The sequence below is a fragment of the Hydra vulgaris genome, chromosome 13 (assembly GCF_038396675.1).
Source record: "Hydra vulgaris chromosome 13, alternate assembly HydraT2T_AEP".
In the NCBI taxonomy this organism is placed as follows: domain Eukaryota; kingdom Metazoa; phylum Cnidaria; class Hydrozoa; order Anthoathecata; family Hydridae; genus Hydra; species Hydra vulgaris.
The window spans coordinates 1,215,001-1,232,239 of NC_088932.1; the positions used below are offsets into that span (position 1 = coordinate 1,215,001).

At 27.3% G+C, this 17,239-nt stretch overlaps 1 protein-coding gene across 1 annotated transcript in view; it reads right to left on the bottom strand.

Annotated features, from left to right (window-relative positions):
* LOC100210792 (trafficking protein particle complex subunit 8) overlaps positions 1 to 17,239 on the bottom strand; it is a 103,486-nt gene that overhangs the window by 61,921 nt on the left and 24,326 nt on the right. Inside the window, exons 5-6 of the mRNA XM_065816810.1 lie at positions 13,247 to 13,427; positions 3,025 to 3,175 (exon numbers count right to left, since the gene is read on the bottom strand). Of these exons, the coding sequence (XP_065672882.1) occupies positions 3,025 to 3,175; positions 13,247 to 13,427 (332 nt within the window). The remainder of the gene's footprint in view (positions 1 to 3,024; positions 3,176 to 13,246; positions 13,428 to 17,239) is intronic.

The window sequence follows — 17,239 nt, forward strand, 5'->3', positions numbered from 1 at the left end:
ACTATAACAGGTATGTTGTCCAGACCACAAGCTGTAGAAGAGTCTAAGCTGGAAATCACTTTAAATACATAAGCTGGAATAATACAAATGGATCAACCTGTTTGAATGAAAGCAATGGATCAAGAGACGTCTTTTTTCTGGAGAATTGTTTTGCTGAAAGATAAGGAAGTAACAGTTATAATTTGAAATTGCAGCAGCACAATGTGAGGAAAACCATGGAGAAGAGTGAGGCTTGACATGGAATTGTCAAGAGGGAATAAAAGATTCCATGCCAGCCTGAATCCACAAAGTTATGAATTAACCACATTTGTCAGCAGGAAGACAAAAGATTTCTACCCAAGGGCTATCACAAAGAAAATCACGGAAAGAGTCCCAGTCAGCTTTAAGGTAGTTGTAAGAGGTATGATGATTTGGGGATTCATACATATTGTATATTTATATATTGTTATTATATTTTTTCTTTGATAGAGAAAAAATTATTATTTTCTGCATACAGTTACCTAACATGGTTAGAAAATACAAACGTCTAACTAATCGACAATCCTGAGAAGAAAATTCAATGAAAGCAGCTATTGAATCAGTAATGAAGAAGGAAATGGGGTATAAGAAGGTATCGTTAACATTTTGTATCCAAACAAAGACACTGCGAGGCAGAATAAAAAGACTTCAGCAAGGGAGTTTAGAACTAAGTAGTTGTGCAAAATGACAGGTTAGGAAAGGAGGTTAGGAAACAAAGTTGTTTTGTTTGTTTGAACTAAGTAGTTGTGTGTAAGTAGATGATAAAGAATAATGAGATAATGGTTTTGGAGAGATCAACCGCGATCAAAAGCACCTAAGGGTGAATGTGACTATTGGAGTCTTTACGAATTAAAGGAAGATAACCATCAACACTAAGGTCACAAGATGAGACAGTTGAACTCAAATTAGTCTCACAAAGAGCAAGTAGATCTGGTGAACTTTGCAAGAGATAAGACTCAACAGAAGAAAAGGTACTTCGAAGACCATGAATATTAGTGAATGATAGGTTTAGAGAACTTGGTGATGACGATGATTTTTTTGTGTTTAATAGTTTTTGATACTTTTTTTTTTTAATTTGTTTAAGAACTTGACCCAAAGTTTAATAGCCCAAGCAATTGCCTCATTACTATTAATAAACCCTAAGCTGTAACAAAGGACTCAAAATATGGTCTTGACAATGCACACCAAAAGTTTAGAGGGCAATCTATTTTTTGTTTACAATTACAATAATCAGTGTTTTTTTCTTTTATATGTTCATTTTTATTAATTAACGTGTAGTTGTGGCCTTTTCCTAAATGGAAAATGCCTTTCAAAAAATGTAATTTACAAGTGCATTGTTTCCTCACAAAACAACCCTGATAAACAATATATTGGCTTAACCGAGGGGAATGGAAAAAACGTTATGCCAACCACAAACAATCGTTTAAACACAAAAAATATTCAAAAGAGACTATGCTGTCAAAATATATTTGGGATTTAAAAGAAAAAAATCAAATTTTAATTTACAATGGTCTATTCTAAAATCTGCCCCTGCCTATAATAACATTTCCAAAAAAAGTATGCTATGTTTGCAAGAAAAATTTGAAATAATTACTCATTTAAATCAAGAAAATTTATTAAATAAAAAATCTGAATTAATTTCTAAATGTAGGCACGAAATTAAATACCTCTTAAAAAATTATAAAAACAAATGACCAAATTAAACTATCCCCATTCCAAAGAAAAAGAAAAAAAAAGAAAATTATTTCATAATTACTTTCTGTAACTTCCCGTTAACAAAAAAATATAGTAATTAAAAATTTTTTATAATAACTTATAACTTCCTGTAAAATATTTTTTTCTATAAATTGAATTTTTTTTGAGATTTAGTAACTCTTCCTGATGATCCAGCAATGGTGAAACTTCAAGTCGAAGATAAAAGTTAGATAAGTGTTTTTTACTAATTAATTATATATATATATATATATGTATGTATATATATATATATATATATATATATATATATATATATATATATATATATATATATATATATATATATATATATATATACATGTATATATATATATATATTATATATTCACATATATATATATATATATATATATATATATATATATATATATATATATATATATATATATATATATATATATATATATATATATATATATATATAAAACCAATCTAATATAAAGACAAAATAACCAATCTAATATAAAGACAAAAGCTAAAAAAACCAATCGAATATAAAGACAAAATTAAAAATAAACAAACCATAAACTGAAAAGCGAAACAAACTAAACAAATTATAAAATAAATAAAGGAACCAGAGAAAATAAAAGCACAAAACTAATAAACTTTTAATTTAGAAGCGTTTCAATTAATAGTTCAGACTGAATTTAAAAGCGCTTCAATCAATAGTCTAAAGCTAATAATCTTTCTATATCACCAAATTAATGTAGTGCTTTGATTGATTATTTGTGTTATTTATAAGGTTCGACTCTTATGTCAGCATTGGACAAAGGTTCAAATCCTACAAACAGATAACTTTTTTTTCATGTTTTATTTGCTTTGTAGACACATTTATCATTCAAGATTTTATTTTTTTAGTTTAACTTTGTATTTTTTTTTAGTTTTTATTTCTCTTCCAAGTTTATAGTTTGATTAAGTTTGTTTATTCAGCTTATAGTTTGTTATTAAGTTTATAGTTTGATTAAATTTGTTTATTCAGCTCATTTTTTCAATGCGCTAACTTTTGTTCATGTTTTATTTGCTTTGTAGACACTTTTATCATTCAAGATTTTTATTTTTTTAGTTTAATTTTGTATTTTTTTTTTAGTTTTTACATGCAACGAGCCGTGACCAAGTTGTCAAAACAAAATATTATATGCATGGTCAAAAAAGGTGTGCAATTGCACGCGTCTGGTATCAGGTGTTTTAACTTTTCATTATTTACGATTAGTTAAAAAAAATTAAGAATAATTTAAAAAAAAATAAACTCACTAAATTTTCCTCCCAAAATGGATACATATGTGGAGTCCAGGGATCTTTAATAAGTTTGTCCATGCTAGCAGATGGGCCTGAATTTATCTTCAATAAAAAACATGTACTTGAGCCATATGCAATTTTCATACTTTCATACACACTTTCAGCCCTATTTGCAATAGTAAACGATATACATTAAGTTTAATGTCCACAATTGTATGGTTTAGACAAGTTTTCACTTTTATTAGTATGCATACAGAATGTATGCATTAGAAATAAAACTTCACCATATATACAACTCTATATAAAGTGTGGTAACAAATCTGTATATGCAATACAATACAATTATATTCCTATATACAATTGTAAACAATATACATTAGTTTTTTATTTTTTCAAGTTTAATATATGCTTTTAGACTACAAGAGTTGAAATTATTGGAAGAGTTTATAGAGCAAGAGAACTATTAACAGATGACTTTAAAGATTGCAAATTATATGAATCAGGAAAAAAAGATGAAGGGAGCAAATTCCAAAAAACTGATGCTTGAGAAAAAAAATTGACAAAAAAGGAGCACTTAGAAACATTCACACTAAAAGGATGAGACTTAATTGAATGACCAGTAACATGAGAATAAATTTTAGTGGATCGCACAGGAGATGCTAGCTCTGTAGATCAGCCCCTATTATAGTATTTATAGAAAAAAGAAAGAGAAGCAAAATATGATGATGCAACAATGGTTGAAGGTAAGCTGCAAGAGCAGGTCCAAAAATGTTTAAGATGCATTTTTGCACCTTGTGCAAAAAAAAAGGGCATCGTTCAAGATCCGCTCAAGATATGGCAAAAGTATTCTATACAAGGACGCATTAAAAATAAATAGAGATAAAGTAGAGAATCCGAAGTAAGAAAGTGGCTAGCATGATAAAAAGATGCAACCTTAACAGATGCTAATTTTGCAATGGATTTGATATATGGTTTCAAAGAAACATCAGAAGAGTTAATCCTAGAACATGAAGGGTAGATAAATCATCCAGTACATTATTGTTCAGAAATATAGGAAGATCTAGAGTATTGCAATAAAAATTAGCTAAAAAAAATTGAGTTTTATGTGATTAAAATTACCAGCCACTAAGAGCCCTATGTCAGTGACAGATTGAAGTTTAGCGCAGGGAAAAGGGGTGGGTGGGAGGGGCAAAGGAAGGGGGTAGGGGAATGAGTAGGGGGTGGCAAGGATTGAGGTTGGCACATTAAAAACATTTTTTTTTGAGAATCGCACTTGTGAAAAATATATGTAATCCATGCTTTTATGTGGCTTTTATCATAACTATTAAGTATTTCTAAGACACAAAACTAAAACAAACACAAACTTATGTTTGAGTTTGCTAAGTTTACTTTGGTTAACAATTATCGTTGAAAAAAATCATTCAAAATTATTGCAGTGTTTTGGCTATTTAAATAAATATTTACACTATAAATATTACTGAAAGTTTTTTTTTCTTGATTAGAAAGAAATTTACTTTCATGCTAGTTTATAATATTCTTTCCTGCAAGATTTATAACTTATAATTTCCAGCAGGTACAGAACAATTGTTGGATATCTTAAGAACATTAAATGGACTTGTGACATATATATAGCGTTGTGTAGATGCCTGCGCCTGCTGGGTCAAAGCATAATGATAATCAAATTCAATGTTCTCAGCAAGCTCACATTCAATTAAAATTAATGTCGACCTAAAAAGACATTGTTTTGTCATTGTTGATCATAGATAATTTTTGATCTTTAGTCTACTGAAACTTCTCTAATCATAAGCAGATGTAATAGGAAGAGTAAAACATAGTTGAGTTGTTAGGAAAATATGATTTCATCTATTTCTCTATTAAAAATTGATGTATTTGAGTTGTCATTCTGGAGATATTGATGCATACACATCTTTGAAAGTAAGGCTGGCACGACTAGGGAGGGTGTGTAGAACAGCTTTTTGCCAAAACATTTTTACCACATAAACAAACCTAAATTGCTCCACAATGTTAAAATCAGTTAATTTAAATTTTTTTATTTTTCTCATTTAAAAAAAAGTTGTTTACCATTTGCAAAGTCATTGTAGTTTAATTAACATCTGTCACAGTACAGTCACAGTAGTTTTGATACATTATACTATGTTAAAAATCCATTAACTGTGTACATTATGATAATAAGAAATATTTTCTTTAAATAAAACGCCTCCATTTTACTTTTTGCCATTAATACGTGCAAATTTGTAAAACAGGTATGTAAGCGATGATTTATTGTTACCTAGTTTTCTATTTTGTTTAAAATAAAACGCAGAATTTTGTAATGAGAAACTTATATTTTAGGGGGTGCCAGTTGACAGGCTTAAGAATCACAGGGTAGACAGGGGGTATAAATGGCAGACAGCCCCCTCCCCCTTCCCTCATGTTGAATCTCCCACTGCCCCATGCTGTAGTAGAAGTGAGATTCTTTTCAAGCTCAAATGCCTTCTCCAAACAATCAGAGAGTGTTGGTTTTTTATAAAGACAATAATATATGGTAGTATCATCAGCAAAAAATGCTACCTTAAATGTGAGAATTTCCGCGAGATTGTTAATGTAAATTAAAAAATGTTTAGGGCCTAGGATAAAACTATAAGGAACCCCTTTCCTGAGGACAAAACCTTGAGGAACCCCTATTTCCTGAGTTTACACAAAAGAGTGCTATCCATAGAGGGTAACTTTTATACTATGATTGGTAAGGAAGGATTCAATAATCTAAAAGATGTTACCTGATACACTGTAAGGAGAGAGCTTATGGAAAAGACCAGCATGCCAAACTTTAAAAAGGCTTTAGAAATGTCAAGAGCAATAGTCTCTCCACATCTAATGCATGGTAAAACCTATCAGTTATTACCGTTAACAAATCAAAATCCATATTATTGATCAAGAAGTAAGTTATTAGATTATATAGAACATGAGAGATTAAGTGTTTTGTTAATTAATTACTCAAACACCTTGCATATAAAAGTAAGAAGACTAATAGGATGGTAGTTAGAAGGAAGTCAGATTGCTCTTCGGAATTGATGGAAATTTAGGATAACAGATGCCACTTTCTAACAGGTTGGAAAACAAGACTCTGATAAGCACTTGCTAAATAGTTTTGAAAGTATTATAAAAGGTATATTGTCAAGAATAGACCTAAGAATAGCAGGCTTTGGGGTTAGACAAAACCTTTTTACAATGATTTCTAGAAGTAGTAAAGAGACGTCTGTTTTCTGGAGAACTGTTTAGGTGATAGATATATAGAAGTAATGGTTACAATTGGAAATTGCAGCAGACAATTTGTGATGAGAAGCATCTAAGGGTTAATGTGGAGAGACTGAGCACTGACTAGGATCAGAAACAAGACATAAGTAAAGTAGAAAAAGTAAAAGATTCTGATTGTCTAGAAAGTGAGTTGAGAAGTTTTATATGACAAATATAACAAATATTGTCATACAAAATATAATAATTTTTATATGACAAAGTTTTATATAACATTTATATGGTTTAGACAGGTTTCCATTTTGACATCTTATTAAATATTACATTGAGAAAAGATCAAGCAATGTTTCACAAACAGACACCTTTACTAGTATTTTTAAATTTTAAGACATGTTGCAGATTAGAATTGAGTATTTTAAGTGTAATAGTAACACTAGGAGGAATACCTTCGAAGGTTTATGAGCTCCTACTCACAATTATATAGGAGCTTTTTACCTGAGTAATTTTTATACTTTTATTTTAATAGTTTTGCAAGAATTGATGGTATGTAGATGGATGGATGAGAAATGTGTGTATGGAATAATGTACTATATGTCAAGAAGATGTTCTTGGAGATTCCCTCATGACTGTTCAAGATAAAACTATTGAAAATAAGTAAAGAAAAACTAAATGATTTGTACAGGTACTACACATTAACTTATTTGGAGTTGCAATATTTAATAATTTATTACATTCATCCTTAATTAATTTTTAATTAATTTTGTAATAAATTTATTTTGAGTTAAATGTGCTTTTAGCATTTTCAACTTACAAATAAAACATCATATATACATGTGTGTATATATATATATATATATATATATATATATATATATATATATATATATATATACATATATATATATATATATATATATATATATATATATATATACATATATATACATATATATATATATATATATATATATATATATATATATATATATATATATATATATATATATATATATATATATATATACATATATATATATATATATATATATATATATATATATATATATATACTACTACTACTACTATAATATATAGAGTTACTACTAAATAATTAAGAATAAACTTAAGTTTAAACAAAATAATTAAATAATAACTAAAAAATCAAAAATCAAAACGAGCATTTGAATTTGTTATTGTGAATAAAAACCATTGAGAAAGTACAAGTTTATCATAACTGTAGAAGAAAACTTGTTGACTACAAGCAAAGCTATATATCTATCCCACCTCCGAAAAGGTTACAATCATGGTGTATAACTGCTTTTAGATTAAATGAATTAGGTGAAAGAAAAAATAGACCAACAGTTACATTGATAACTAACAACTTTGAATGAATATGTAAATTGCTGGAGGGAATAAGTTGATGAGGAGCCCTATACATTAGCAGAAGTTCATTGTAAAATGAGTAAAGTAAAAGTAATCCCTGCTATACAATGACATCTTAACAAATAATGATACACAATGATATCTTTAACAAAAAATTAAAAAAATATTACAAGGAATATTTATACTTTAGAGTATAACCGGGCAAATCAAACATCTGTTTAAAAGTTATGGTTTCATTTTTCATCAATAAACTAAAAAGTTGTTTAACAACCCAATTGAGATTATTTCTGCCGTTGCAAAGATTATAACATAAACAAGTTGTTAGCCTCAAAATGGTTTATTGATCCTCTGTCAAAATTTAGTTTCTCTGTTTCATAAGATGAAGTATTCAATCAATCCATAATAGAAAACAATGTTTTTGATGTAGTAAACTACTCTACCCATTTATGTATATATCAGTTATATTTGTATTGTTTATATACAAATTAGATTCTGTAATACCTATTGATAAGGGGAAATTATTAAGAGAGCTGTTAAGACTACAGAGTTCATCAATGTGGAATGGTAGAGAAGCAATGTTAAGACTACAGAGTTCATCAATGTGGAATGGTAGAGAAGCAATGTTAAGATGAATATGTAGTTATGAATTAGGAAGTTTTATTGAGATCAATAATGACATACTATTTGCAATTAACAGGACTGGGAAATTTATTTAGATCTTTAAAGATATTTTAATGATTACTCAGTCTTCTCTGTTTGAAATTTAATGCCAGCGCACGAAAAAGCGTGGATGGTCTTTTTTAAGTTTTTTAAGTCTGTGCAATTTAAAAAGTTTACTTTTTTTTGCTGTTTAAATTAAAATAAAAATAACGAAAAGAATGCTTTAAGTAAATACTAGATAAAATAATTAAAAAAAAAACAACCGTAAATTCATAAAAGTTGAAAAAAATATTTTTTGTTGCAATTTAAAACAAAATGCTTTTTTTTTTGGCATGCACTTTTTATGTGCTTGCCAAAGTTTTTGCGAGCATGTGGGCAAGCGCGAAAAGACCTAAGCGCAAAAGCGCTGGCTAAATGGAGAAGACTGATTAAAAGAGTTTAATGAACTAGTAGATATATTCTTGCATAACAATGTTGACTTAAACTAGGCTTTACACAATATGTTGCTAATTATGTTGATCATAATTTGATAACAGGAAAAAATACTAATACTATTTTATTTTATTAAGTAAAATAGTATTAGTATTAATTAAGTAAAAAAAGTCTCACCCCAAAAATAATTTTTTAAGGGGTGAGACTTTTTTTACTTAATTGCCCTACTAATAATTAGATCAATAACATCAATCATTTTTAATAAAAGTTTTAAAATGTTTTTGTTTTAACAGGAACTGTTTTCTGATTTTCATTTTAACAGAAAACAGTGCTACATTTTATCAGAAACAGTTCATTTCTGATAGAGTGTAAACTGATATTAACCATTTTAAATAGTGCAACAGAAAAAATATATAAATAAATAAAAATTATACTAAAAATAATATTTTAAGATTAACTTTGATTAAACTTTTATGATTTTATACTTTTTTTCTAAGGTTGCCAGATGTCCTATCAAAGATTTGATAAAAATAAAATAGTAATAAGATATTTTTAATAAAGTTTTAAAAATTTTAACAGAAAACAAAAACAAAACTTTGCTTCCTAAAACAAAACAAAAAAAACTAAAAAAAAAAAATGTTGTATATATATTTTTATACTACATTTGCCATTTTGCATCATTACATGTTGCTTGATTTTGCATCATTACATGTTGTTTGCTTTTGCATCATTACATGTTGCTTGCATCATTACATGTTGTTTGCTTTTGTATTATTACATGTTGTTTGCATCATTAGATGTTGCTTGCATCATTACATGTTGCTTGCATCATTACATGTTGCTTGATTTTGCATAATTACATGTTGTTTGCTTTTGCATCATTACATGTTGTTTGCATCATTACATGTTGTTTGCTTTTGCATTATTACATGTTGTTTGCATCATTACATGTTGCTTCATTTTGCATCATTACATGTTGTTTGCTTTTGCACCATTACATGTTGTTTGCATCATTAGAAGTTGTTTGAACTTGCATCATTACATGTTGTTTGATTTTGCATCATTACATGTTGTTTGATAAAAAATTAATGGCTTATCAACAAATGTAATAAAATAGCTGATCTGACCAGTAAAAATACAGGTCTTTGTAAGTCTATTCCAGCTTTACAGACCCATAAAATACGGGTCTTTACCAAACTTACCTTTTCTATACTTATCTATTCTACACCAATCACTTCTATACCTATGATTTATTTACTTCAATATTTTTACGTAAAATAATTCATTTAAAAAAATTGCTTTAAGAGCAAAAAACTTAACATGCACACCTTTTCAGCATACCTAGAGCTTATAAGAGATTTATAATTAGGTTTGTTTTTCTCCTAAACGCATATAATTGATAGCTTAATGGTTTAGTGCGCTATGACCAGTGTTGTTTTGGAGGATTTAAGCCCTCCCCTAATAAATTTTGAACATTTTTCAATCTTGCTGTGCTTATAGCAATATTTATAGCAAAATTTTCATTATAGCATATATCTATAATAAATTATAGTAATATTTATAGCAAAAAGAAAAAAATAATTGTATAGCAAAATTTTCTAATTGTTAAAATAAAACTTAAAAATTTTCTCATTTTTATAGATTTATTATATACGATTGTTCCATATACTGCCTGCAAACTCAACATATGTTAAAGGAGTTTACTTTTACAGACATTTGTATGCAACAATATACAAACAGTTGAACTAAGATCTGAGGCCATTAAAAACTATAGATTATAAAACGCTAAGGGACCTTCCAAAATTACTCAACCCTAAATTTATTTTTAAAAAAGAAGAAGATCTTCAGTTCTTTTAGGTGGCTATTTTCATTAAACTTGATTTGCTATTTTGATTTTTTATTTAACATATGACTTTGCGAGGGAAAGTTTTGATCTTTTTTGTTTTGTTCATTAGTGAAACTTAGCATTGCGTAACTTATGGACGATCCCTTATTTAAAAGTTTAGATTAGGGATCAACCAAAAAGTAAATAAAGCCAAAAAATAATGGAGTATAATATTATTTTGATGGTTATCTAAATTCTGTTATTGTTGCGCACTTAGTTTAAAATGTTTAATGGGGGAACTTACCCTTACTTGACAAGGTGACGCATTAGTTAGGTTTTAAAAAGAAGTAAGATTTAAGAAAAAAAAAATTTTTTTATCACAAGTATTATAAATTGGTAAATTATCAACATTTTATTGATAGCAGATAAAAAAGTTTATATTCACTTTTTTGGTCCAAAATAGAAAAAGGGCCTGTGTATCTTACTGAATAGCTTTTCAGCAATCTTTTGTTGTGCATTGTGTTAGCATTCTAGTTCCCTAACTTTCATTCATTAGATGTTTTGTCATGTGATGCGTAGTTTTTTAAATACTGCCCAACTTGCCCTTATGCTTAACTAGCCCCAATCTACCCTACTTTTCAATTACATGTTACGATTTCTTAAATACAATTTTTATATTCTCAATTACATCATGAAAAGGTGTAGTAAGTAGGGCTGCCAATTAGAACTTTTTTTAAAAAGTTCAAACTCGAACACTTTCGAACTATTTAGGAAATAAATTCAAACTTTTTAAAACTTTTTAAAATAGTTTTTATTTATTTAAAATTAAAAACAAAAGAGTTAAGTACAAGTACAAACATTTTTTTTGTTTTAGTTTTTTTTTGTTTTGTTTTAGGAAAGTTTTGTTTTTTGTTTTTCTGTTAAAATAGCTGTAAAACTCTAAATTTCTTTATCAATATTAAATAACTTTAACTTTTAATTATGTTAAAAAGTAATTAATTAAATAAACTAGTTTAATATAAGTATAAAATTAGAATTTTCAATTATGTTCTTATATAAAACATACTTTAAAAAAAAAAAATAATAAAACACCACCTTACTGTTGTAAAAAAGTTGAGGTTGTTTTGTGGCAAGTTCAAATAATTAGCTTGTTTTTAATTTTTGTTATTTAAAATGCAAAGCAAAACAACTTTACAGTTCTATAGACTTTATATTCTATATATAAACATTTTTAAACATTTTTATTTTACAGTTCTATAGATTTTATATTTTATATATAAACATATATATGCACTCATTTTTCTTGCACAAACTCAAGTTTTACTCAAACTTAGTTGTAAAAAAACTTGAAATGTAAAACTAAAATAACATAAGTGTCTCAATCATGGCACATACGCAACAAATAAGATATGTTTATATGTAATCTTTATAAAACTTCACAAGTATTTTGTATTTTAAAAATCTAACAAAATTAAATAAAAAGGTTGCCAGCGGTTGGTCTCGAACCATGGCTTTGTTGTTCAGAAGCTCAGCACGTTAACCACTTGACCATGCTGACACATAATCAATTGAAATTTAAAACTATATAAAAATTTTTTTCTAAATTATTGTATTAATGTAGTTTACTTTATTATTTCCTTGTTTTAATATTTTTTAAATTTTATTTCTTTATTTTATTAAGGTTTCACTTCATTGACTAATTGAACCTAACTTTGTAAATTATAATTAAATTTATAATTTTTGATTTTAAGGTTAAATAAATGGATAAAATAAATAATATTGCTTTTGACATATCAAAGGTTTTTATTAAAATCTGGCATTTCGGTCTTTTTCATAAAGTTTATCTGGAAAAATTTCTAACTACGGAATTCCATTCCTAAGTATTAAAAACTCATTTTCTCACTATTCTAAAACCCACTCATTAATACCAATTTTGAGTTCAGATAATTATAGGATATTGTCTTATTGGATTTGGATTTGATACTCTATACTTAAACTCTTTATATTTTTCTGTTAATTACAAAAAAAACTTCTTATAAATGCTCTGTTTTCAAGTAGCATTTGAATTTAGAAACATTCAGTAACATGCATGTTTATATCTTATATGTGATAATACAATAAAAATGTTTATAAAGCAAGCTTTATTAACATTTTTATTGTATTATCACATATAAGAAATTTACTAACCAAGATTTGCAGGCTTTCCTGGTTTTACCCACACTTAAATTGGGGGTTCTATATAACTTTTATATTTTATCTTCATAATGCTTTAATTCTCCTAGGTAAGGTGCATTCTCCTAGGTAAGTTGCACTCCTCTAGATAATAGCATTCACCACAATATTCTTATTTTTCCTTGGTAAATTGCATTCACCACAGTGCTTTTTTTTTCTCCTAGATAAACTGCATTCAACTAGATAAGTTGCATTCACCACAATGTTTTTATTCAATGATTTGCAATTTAAATGCAATTTTTTTTAATCAAAAATTTAATTTAAAAGCCTCATAAAATGTTGAAATTTAATTCAATTATAATAACTTATGTATTTAATTTATACATTAACTTTGCAACTAATTTATCTTAAGTATACAATCATAATTATTTTACATATTCCATCATAAAATTAACTTGATTGTTTTATTGATATTGATAAAAAGAATATTATTAAGTAGGTAAAAACACTTACTTTTTTTCGCTTCCATCAATGTTATCATGGAGTAGCAGATAATACTTTAAGGTATTATCACTAAACCAATTATATGTTTTCTTGGAGCTTTCATTTGAACTTTGAATAGAATTTTGACGAGAAACAAGTGCTGCAAATGCTTGCATTGGATCTGGGTGTTTAGTAGAAACAACAAAGATGCCTTATTTAATGTTAAAGTTTTTAAAAGTGCCACAAAAACTTTTTTTAATTTTGGAAACAAAAAATTTTTAAAACTATTAAACAACAGTGTATATAATTTCAAATTTAAAATCAGGATCATGTCATTCTAAAAACAAGAAAATATATCAAAACCTGAAAATAACACAACTATGTATCTAAAAAACATGGCTGTCCCTTTTAGGTATCAATTTAGGTAGCTGCATATTGTAAATCTAATCATGATGAGATACTGAATCATAAATAGAGACATAAAATATGTATTTGTGTTCACATACATATTTTGTTTTTAGGAAAAGTTTTAAAAATGATAAGAAACCATTTTGTAAATTTAAAAATATTTTACACTAAAAGGAGATAAAAATTGAATGCGATTGGTATATATGAAACAATAGTTGTGCTGGAAGAAGGATTAGTAATAGTAATAAATTACTAACTTTTTAGTTAACATTCAAATGAACTTGTTTAACACTGTAATTCACAATATTACTATTTAATATTATAATGACTCATAAATTTAAATTCTTTAATAACAACTCTTGAATTGCAAAACACAATTCAATGAGCATCCAAAGTTGCAGTGAATTGTATTGATTTACAATAAAAAAGGCTACTTAAATTATTATAAACACTGCTATTTATTTTGATACTGGAATAAACTATTTATAGTGGTATTCAAGTTTATTCATTTTACTTAAACATAAATTTCACTAGAGAAAAAGTTTATTCCTACTGCAAAAAGTTAATTTCAGACTGCTTTTCAATAGCATAATAAAAATTTCTATTCTAGTCTGGCAGTCTGGTAACTGATGATATCATTTTTCATTTCAAGAAATTGATTCATTGAAATTTGGCACAATAATGAAACTTAATAATCTACATACAAATTAACACATTCAAAAGTAATTAACTTGTTTTTTATATTCTGTGCTTCCATATTTTTATAAAAATTTATGCAGAAATTTGAAATGCCATTAAAAAGTAGTTATAACAATCACTTCAAATAATTCAAGTTCAAGTTTGATTTTTGTTAACAAAAACTTTGAAATCATATTTTTATAACTAGTCTCTAGACTCTTTATTCTTGCAAAAATAAAACTGTTGAGGTTTACAAACCTCAGCTATTTAGGCTATTCCTAACGTAACAAAAGGAATAGTTTGAATTTACTTCTTTATAGCATCAAAAAAAAAAAAAAGTTTGTTGAAACACCTACAACTAGTTTTACTGTTACTATTCAAGTTACTAAAGAAATGACTTACAAATCAAAACTGCATCAGCCCCACCACCATTATTTAGTATTTGTATAGCTACTCAACATGTTGAACATAAGATAACTCAACTACATGAGACACAAACAGAGACACAAAAAGAATGATAGCTTACTTATAGTTATTCCACTTTCTGAAAATAAATTTAAGCATTTAATTTTGAAAAAAATTAACTGAGCCTTTGCCTGACTCTGCAACCACTAAAATTAGCAAAACATGGTAAAGTCAGATTTCAAATGCTGGGTTTATTAATGACATTGGAAATTTAGTCGGAACATTTGATGATATAACTAAAAAAACCTGTTGAAATGCCATGGAAATCATCAGCCGACTACAGAATGCTGCATTCAGTTCACATGAAGAAAGATAATTGAGAAAAGTAATATCTTTATCATTCACATCTGGAAAAATTTTCATGGTTAGCATATTCAGATAGCAAAAAGGGACTATACTGCAAATATTGTGCATTAATATCATAACACTGGACTGCAGGATCCCACTAACAAGTTGCACTTCAGAAACTAGTTAAATCATCATTACAAGTGTTTGCTAAACTGTTTGGCAAAGATAGAGATCTAATAAGTCACAGAAAAGCAACATATCACAATGAAGCTGTTAAAGCAAAAAAGTATTTCTATAAAAACTAACAATGAATTTTGTAAACAGAGCAAAAATATCAACAGCTTTAACAGGTTTTAGAAAATCATCAACGATTGATACCTATTGTTAAAACAATTATATTTTTAACGGCTTATTAGACATAGAAGATTCTGATGTGATGATAAATGAAGGTAATTTTTGAGAGTTGCTAAAATTTTAAGTCAACTGTGGCGATTTAAATTTAGAAAATCATTTGAAAACAGCTCAAGCATCTCCATCATACATTAGCAAAATTAAGGAATATAACAATTTTGCTATTATGTTTGATGAAAAACAACTGATGTATCACATCAGTCATAAATGAGAACCTCATGGATCAGCTCAAGAAGATTTTGTTGGATTTATTGATTTGCATGATCAAAATGATCACAAAATTAACGAATCTATTTGATTAATTAATCAAAAAAAGTAATGCATCTATTTACGATAAATCTATTTTTGATGGCAAGATTATTGGTAACTCTGTTATAAACATGTCCAAACATGTGAAAAAAAGTTACACCTTTCTCTAGTGTTATGTTGTCATTGAAAAAAGGTGTGATAGTTGAAATTCAACAAATTGCATCAAATACTGTTTGTTATCCATGTTATAATCATGCTTTAAATTCAACTTAAATTTAAATCTAAGAGCTCAAGCGTACAAGCAATAAGAAATTGTTTAGGTGTTATTAGCAAAGTTGTTGTTTTTTTCAATGCTTCTGTAAAAGAAAATTTTATTATAAAAAATATGCAAAACTCGCAACTGCTTTCACTCTGCAAAACACAAAGAGTCAAGAGGCATGATGCTTTGCTGACATTTAGTGTTGAGCATCCACAAATAACTGATGCACTAGACAATATATCTAAATGGAATGATAAAACACTTTCATTAAAAGCAAAAATTTTATTATTATCAATAAGAGAAATAGATTTTATTGTATCTTTAGGCTTCTGTACATGTGCTGTACTTGTGTTCTCTTTGACAAATAGGCTCAGTCAGTTGTTTCTGAAAAAAAGTTTCGATTTACATAAAGCATAAAATTGCATTAAAGACCTATTAATTGTTTTAAAACAAGAAGCTGTGAAATGTTTAAAGAAATTTTTAGAGCCGCAAAAAAAAAAAATAATTGAAAAAGGTTTAGGTTTTATGTACAAAAGAATAATGTAATGACAGGCATGATGCAACACTAGAACTTCAAATATAATGGAAAAATATAACAGGCAATCAACTTGCATGTCTTATTGATGCACTGATATTGGACACCAATAGACATTTTTCTAATAAAAAATTGTGTTTTTAAATCTTCACAGTCGGGAAAATATAAATTAGAATTTATAATAAAACTTGTTAAAATAATCAACACACCAAGGTTTAAATATGTTTAATCAAGGTTTTAAATATGTTTAATCAAGGTTTTAATCGTGTTTAATCAAGGTTTTAAATTAAAAACCAAACTCTCTAATCTTCATCAAATAGTTGTTTATTCAATAAATTAAAATTATTTTAAATCAAAATCATTACTTCAAGATATTTTAACATTTTTGTTGACAAAATATGCTTTTCATATAAAAGGTTATAAACACTAAGTAATAATTAAAAAAAAATTTTTTGCCTCCCCCCTCATTGCCCCCCACTCATGGATTCCCCCTTAGGCTTCAGTAAGAAACTTGACGCCACTTTCCACAACTTGAGTGTGGATTGAAAGCCATGGGCAAGTTCTAGCAAAAAAGTATTATAAACTTCAGGAATAGCAGGCAATTGCCTGCCATACTCGCCAAATTCTGAATTGACATTTTTCTTGATGAGCATAAAATGCCTCTCTTTTAATTACAGAATCAACAACTTTCGTAAACTTGATAGCCATAGCTGGCATAAAACATTATTTG